Here is a 7,309-nt window from a genome sequence, read left to right as displayed (position 1 = left end):
ATTGGCTCAAGAGAGCCTAGACATGATTTGCTCATTGCAGCTACAACTCTTTCCCGTTCCTCCCGAATAACAACACCTATTCCTATCTTTCCACACGACTTGTCAACAGCTACGTCCCAATTCGCCTTGTACCAACCTTGATTTGGGACCACCCACTTTGCTGGTGGATTAATATTGCTCACAACGGCTTTTGCAGACTTATGGTCGTAGATCTGCTTGAGTTCCTCGGCATGTTTGGTTGTTTCCTGCACTATAGTGGTTGGGCCGGTGAACACACATTCATGTACCCATTTGTTTCTCCTCATCCAAATTTGACGGGCAAGTTGAACAACAAAGCAAGGTACTCCTTCCCACATCTGACCATAATTCTGCCACCGAGATAAAATCAATTCACTCTTTTAAAAAATTCTGTAGCAGCAGCCCCATAGCTGCTGGGCATCCCCAAAGAGCATGTAGGACTGTTTCGGGTTCCCTCTCACAGATTGGGCAAAATGGTTCTTTCACAACCTTTCTTTGCAGTAAATTGTCTTTTGTAGGCAGCAAATTATGGCATGCTCTCCAGGAAAAAAATTTTGCTGCATTTTGAATGGGTTGAGAGAAGGGTTTTTTTTTTCCTTTTTTTTTGAAGTGATGGTAGTTTGAGATAAGTATGCTAACTTCTCCCAAAATGTTTTCAATTTGACCGCCAAACACTCAAAAATAGAAAGAAAACAAATTTTCAAAAACATTTTTACACCAAAACAAACTGGGTATTGGTCGAAAAAGATTACAGATATCTTTGAAGCATACATACGACTGAAACGTCTATGAAAAAAGGAGATGAAAAATGGAGTTAGAAGCAGATGGGTGTGTGCTTGTCGCAAGATAGGAAATATTGCAATTGCAAGTTCAAATAATTCAAATACAAATACATTACGATTTGCAATAGTAAACCCCTGACCTTATCTGTGTCGCTCTTAGGTTAAAAATATAGTCCAACAAAGGAGACGCTGCTCCAGTGCAGAAGCGCAAAAAAATGTTGCACGAAGCCTTAAAGCAGTTATCCATAAGATCTCGTATAGATCCAATGATACATGAGAAATTAATGTGGGGGAGTGGGGTACACGTCGAAAGAGGAAAAAACAAAAAACAACGAATATAAGGTTCAAGGTGATGCGTTTTCTGTACCAACAAACTACCCCTAACATCTTCATCTTCAACTGAAATATTTGGTGTTAAAAGAACCTACTTACATCTCTCCACGCACCAAAACTGCTGGGGAGCCTATTAGCACCACCAAGGCACCAACCACAGCTCTGAAACAAGATATAAATAAAGCCTAGAAACCAAAGAAGCCAAGCTCACTGGCTCTTTCCTTCTCAAATGTTTCGAAGTACTGATAAATGATTGTTACGGCAAGCAGAATCCCGGTTCCCGAACCAATCGCCCCCATGAAATCTGCCAACACTGTCAATGCGCCAATGCACATGCCTCCAAACGCAGCGGCAGTGGGTATGTAGCGGTTCAGCTCCTTCTGCAGGTTTGACTCACGATGCCCGGGCATCACCATTTGTTGTTCCTGCAGACTCAGCAGAAATCATGTTCAAAATCTACATGGTGCAAGTTATTTTACAGCTAATGACTACACATGCAGCTCAATCACGTATCGGGTTTATAAATTCGACACAACATGATGGCACCATATTGGTAAAGATTTTCACATGATGCTAGTTGGAGACAACTCAGAAGATCCATCATGTCATATTTAAAGCTCAGGTTCATATCCAAAATAGAAGAGTTCACAACATATAACAATACAACTACAATATTTTAATACTGTGAGCTTATCATCAATTCAGCATTTCAATGCACAAATCTCTCAATCTGCTCCATATTTTATTAGTGCCAAGATGCAAAGGAACTCAAAGAATACACACTTCAAAAAAAATAATTATTCAACTCCCATTCATATGTTTCAACAAAAATTTAATTTGACAAAAACTGTACCAGCATATTTGGGCTATGACCCACAAATTTGATATTAGCAAAACTTTTTAGGATGGGATGGCATCCTCTGAAACAGAGTGGCCACGAAATTTTATTTTATTCTCATTAGATTGCTTAAAGAGTTACCAATGAAAATGAGGGGGTTCCCCTTTTTGCTTCGCAAGGCAAAATATCGAACATTACTCTTTACACATTTTATACGGTAAAGATTTGAATCTAGGACCTATCCACCTCAAAACATAAGACATATCCCAACCCGATCGTAGCACAGTAATACTTGAGCTGATACATAAGGATGAATAATAAGGAAGATTTCGACCATTGAAGATACAAGTGATCGCTTTGATTATTGTCCCTAAGCCCTTGGCTCAAATGGTAAAAGGTGGGAAAGAATTGCATTAGGCCTTTCCCACTCTCAAAGGCAAACATTTCACTTTCTCAATTTTTTTGTGACAGATTTCAACATAGGACCTACACAATCAGTATACCAATCTCGACATAGGACCTACACAACCAGTATACCAATCAAGAACATAAGACAAGTCCCAACCAGACGCCATCTCTTTACCACATGAGCCAATGCCCAAGCAACAAGTTGTTGCTCAATTATTACTTGCAAGCCTTGGCTCAAATGGTAAAAAGATGAGAAGGAATTGGTGCAGGTATTACATTGCCGAAAGATGAAAGCGAGGTAGGGATAATACAGTTAAATTAAAACAACCGCTGCACAATACAACCAAGTTTAAATTCCCAACCCTATATTCCTCTCAGAAGGTCATAACTATCTTTCAAACGGACTTTATACTTTAAAATATTCATTTTGAAGGGAAAATATGCAGAGGTTGGCAGGTCGACTCCAAGTTCAATGTTGACTTGACCCCGAAGTCAAAATATTGTGAATAAAAAATACATGTCAAAACACAACCATTTGACATTACAGAACTAAATCAGCAAATATAGCACTTTGTATCCCATATCTTATGACCAATTTCAATTTCAGAACACTAAATATATCTATAGCACAAAGAATTCTTACCTTGAGCTGCTTGGCAACATCTCTAGCAGACGATCCAGAAACTTCAATCCAAGTTTTTGAGAATAATGCACAAGCCGACAACATAAAGACTAGGTAGAACAGTGCATGGAATGGATTGGCTGCCATATCAGCTAAGCTGCAAAATAGTGTAGCATCTTATCAATGCGGATTACCAGGACCATTAAGGAGAGGAGTAAAAGACATAGCTGGGAAGGAAAGCACAGATTCTTCAATTAGCCACTGCACCCACATTATGGATACGTACTGAATATGCACCCATAAATAAGAAACCTAATTTGTTTAAATAAACATGATTCAGAAACTACAAAATACAGGTTGACAAAGCACCAATATTTTTGGAGATCAACTTTTCTTAAGAAAAAAGGGGATTAAACATAAACTACCAAATTTAATGTTTTCAAATTTCAATAGTTAAAAACATTCACAATTTCAAATCCTTACGAATATCAAACATGGAGACCAGATCACATGTTCTTTTGTTATTTACAGCTTTTAAATTAGACTTTAGCTTATACGTTTTTATATGTTTTTTAATCATTTTTTAAGCTAAAAATTAGCATTATACCCATTGTATATTTTTATATACTAGTCGATGAATACTAGTCAAATGGCACCTCTTTTCCCACAAGAAAAGACGGAGGGTACAGATGCGACTTCCAAACCCATTGGGTGCATGCATAAACTATCAAATGTATAGAATACCTAATACTAATTAATCATATTCCTACCATTTGTATTGCACATACACAAAATGGGGCTTGAACCTATGACATCACCCCAGCATACTCTTATGAGACGTGAAACCATCATTTGAGATAAAGCTTATTACCTATCCATTTTGTATCATATGAGTGTTTCATTGATGATTAACTCATTTCCAAGTATGATGACAAGGTATTATAGATAAAAGATAAGGTGATCTATATACGGGGAAAATTATTGATTACCTTGACGGTGCAGTGATATAATATGCAAGACCACCAACAGGGATAGATTGACCACTTGAATATTCAGATTCCTTCCATTTACCCAAAAGGTTCACCAGAAAATTTCCACTGTACTTTCTGTAAAGCAGCTATACAAACACAACAAATACAAGTTATTTACACGGTACTACAGAAGGTCAAATTTAGCTAGAGACATACAAATATAAAACATCAGTACCTGGGAGATGAAGTAAAGGTTGGAAACGAGTGCAGAGTGTAGAATGATGGGCATGTTAGAGGTATAGAACAGCTTGATTGGATATGAACCCTGCTGTCCTCGGGCATTCTTTGACCTCACAGGCAAAACCACACGGAAACCTTGGAAGTAGATTACAATTAGGAAGACCAAGACAGTAGCAAGCAGGTTTGTCACGTTCGGAAGATTTTGCCGGTAAAAAGCCTCACGGAGAGCACGGACCTTGTCCGAACGAGTTATCAGTAGATGAAATAGAGCAATAACAGCACCCTCAAATTCAGCTCCTCGTCCACTGTTAATAGTGGTGGGACTAAATGCTTTCCAGATAATGTTCTCACTGCAAAAGAATGGCCGAACTCTTCAGTACTCAAAATCACGAAATAATTTCAAGAATAGCTAAACTGAGTTCCAGAAAAGACACTAAGCTCACAAGTTAATTTAACCATGACGCAATGAAACTTAGTGATTAGCATTGAAAGCTTATATTGATTGTGTATCAAGAAGAAGGACATTACAACACTCACCAGATATTGGTAGCTATGAAAAGTGAAATTCCAGAGCCTAGACCATATCCTTTCTGAAGAAGTTCATCTAAACATATCACAATGATACCAGCAAAGCAGAGCTGAATGATAATAAGAATAGCATTTCCTACTCCAAGTTGGCCAACACTACCATACATCCCCGAGAGAACATATGCAACCGCCTCACCCACAGCTATCAGGATGCCAAGTAACTTCTGAGCACCATTTCTGGGAAGGAAAAGAAAAATGTATCATGAGGAACATAGAGCACAAGCTGGAGAATCCAGTTGAAGTTAAAGAAAAGAAAAAGGGCAGCTTTGTGCTTTTGAGGTAACATTCCCATAAAGGAAAAAGTTTTCATAATCAAAACGAACAATGCACTAGAGAGCAATTACATTTACAAATCATGCATGAATGAAAACATGCACATAAAAACGAAAAATCAATGCAAACCCAATCCCTCAAATTACAATATTTTGACTGTCAGAAAAAGTACACAAATACAAATAAATAAAAAGATAGATAAAGAAATAAATAAACACCGGGCCAACAACCCAAATACAACTTAAATCTCAAAAGGTACTTACAAGAGGGCACGATCCTCACGTACATTGTTGTCAACTTCTATGATCTTTGACCCAGCAAGGAGTTGCATCACCAGCCCAGAAGTAACAATTGGGGTAATTCCAAGTTCCATAACAGTCCCACGGTTCGAAGCAAGGATCACTCGCATCCAATAGAATGGATCTGCACCTGTTGTGGAGTGTATTCCATACAGAGGGAGCTGACTGCAAACCAAGAAAATGAAAAGAGAGATCACAGTATAGATGACCTTCTCCCTGAATGGAACTTTTCTATCAGCGCTCTGAACTTCAGGCAGAAACGAAAGGAATGGTCTGACCAAATGGAGTACTCTAAATCCTCCTCCCATCTTATTTTGTCCAGGCTACTTCAATCCAACCTGTTCAGCCATTCATAGAATATATGAATTCAATGTAGAAGTAAAACAAGTACTTGAATGTCATCTATATAAACCACATTCCCTGATTCAAATCACAACTGCCAGCAGGCCATTAATTTGTAGACAGATACACAAGAGAATACAAACAAATAGTTGCCATTGATAGTATGGAACATACGCAGTAATAGAAACGACAGGTGCTACCCAGCAAAAGAAGAAGACATAAAATAAAAGAAACAAATACAGACACATAAAAACACACAAAATAAATGAGATGCCTTAAGAGCAATCAGTATTGCCTTTTGAATGGGCAAAAAATGTCCTGAATATGACCCCAGTTTTCAGGAAATCTTAAAGAGACTTTTTTCACACACTTTTTAATAAATTGAGTACTTTCAACCAGAAAGCAATGAGTTATCAGATTAAGAACTTCAAAAGTAGTTACTGAAATAAAATAAAATCTATTTCCAACTCCAACAGGGCTTTAAAACCCCTGAATTGTTCAGATTCCAATGCCTTATTCTAATATTTTGCAGAAAACCATGTTGTTTTCCTCAATATATTCAAATTGCAGCCAGACCGTGACAACCATAGAGATTAACGCATCGAAACGCAAAAAAAAAAAAAAATTTTAAAACTGCAACCATTTTCAGCAAACAGGAAAAAATCATATTCCACGCTTTCTTAAACATTTTAAGCAATGTATCAACTAAAAGCAACCAAAGATCAAACAGATAGCAACACAAAGAAAGAAGAAAAAAAAAAAAAAAACACTTTTTACGTTTCCATTTACAAATTTTGTTCTTAAAAATGAGAAACAACTTTCATTTACCAAAAATGACCATATATCACTTTCAATTATCAAATATATTCAACAGAACGATCTACCAACTTCTTAATTGCAATTTACATCGCAGCACATCACCGAAAAGCTAAACCTCCAAATCTCGCAACAAATAGCAAAACAGATGCTACCAATGATTCAAATCTTCGGGAAAAAACCGAATATATTCAAAAGGAAAATAGCTTAAACAGACATGTTTTAAGGAGAAATACAAAACAGCTATACTGATACACAAAGATCACACATGAACACCAACATACATCCATACGCATATTCGAAAATGGAACAGATCTACAAATCTTGAATGAAATTAGAGAGAAGAGAGAGAGCTTCAGGTTGAGAAACCAACCAGAGATCTGTAAGATTGAAATCGATTTCGAGAGACCGAAATCCTGTGGTTCCTTCTTAACCACTCCGAGAATTTGCTTGAGAGCAAGCGGATCTAAAGGAGCTTAGGAGGAGAACGAGGGCTTCGGGGTTGCGCTTTGACATATGTAGAAGGGCGTACGTGTCACACTGGCCACGACATTCGAGCGAATCAGCATTTGACACGTGTGAAATGGAAGTGGCCGGGGTAGGAGAAGCCGGCATGTTTGACCAATCCTATTACTTGATTTTTTTTTTTTTGTTTTGGTAAGTCTATATGGAGTGTAGATTCATAAAGGATAAATAAACCAAAGAAGGCGTGTTATTCCTTCAATTATTATTTATCTTTTGTTCAGCTATTTAAAATAATTTTTATAAGAATTTTACAC

General features: G+C 37.4%; 1 protein-coding gene across 1 annotated transcript; it reads right to left on the bottom strand.

The window, feature by feature from the left end:
• Window positions 1–893: 893 nt before the first annotated feature.
• LOC132174645 (uncharacterized) lies at window positions 894–7,025 on the bottom strand. Its single transcript, XM_059586280.1, has 7 exons — window positions 6,904–7,025; window positions 5,337–5,710; window positions 4,750–4,977; window positions 4,208–4,562; window positions 3,991–4,118; window positions 3,023–3,158; window positions 894–1,558 (listed from the first exon to the last, which is right to left on the bottom strand). The coding sequence occupies exons 2-7, from the start codon at window positions 5,678–5,680 to the stop codon at window positions 1,319–1,321; spliced, it is 1,431 nt and encodes a 476-aa protein (XP_059442263.1). The 5' UTR covers window positions 5,681–5,710; window positions 6,904–7,025; the 3' UTR covers window positions 894–1,318.
• Window positions 7,026–7,309: the final 284 nt, after the last annotated feature.

This window comes from Corylus avellana, chromosome ca3 (genome assembly GCF_901000735.1).
Source record: "Corylus avellana chromosome ca3, CavTom2PMs-1.0".
NCBI classification, from domain to species: domain Eukaryota; kingdom Viridiplantae; phylum Streptophyta; class Magnoliopsida; order Fagales; family Betulaceae; genus Corylus; species Corylus avellana.
This window is presented reverse-complemented; position numbering and strand designations above follow the sequence as displayed.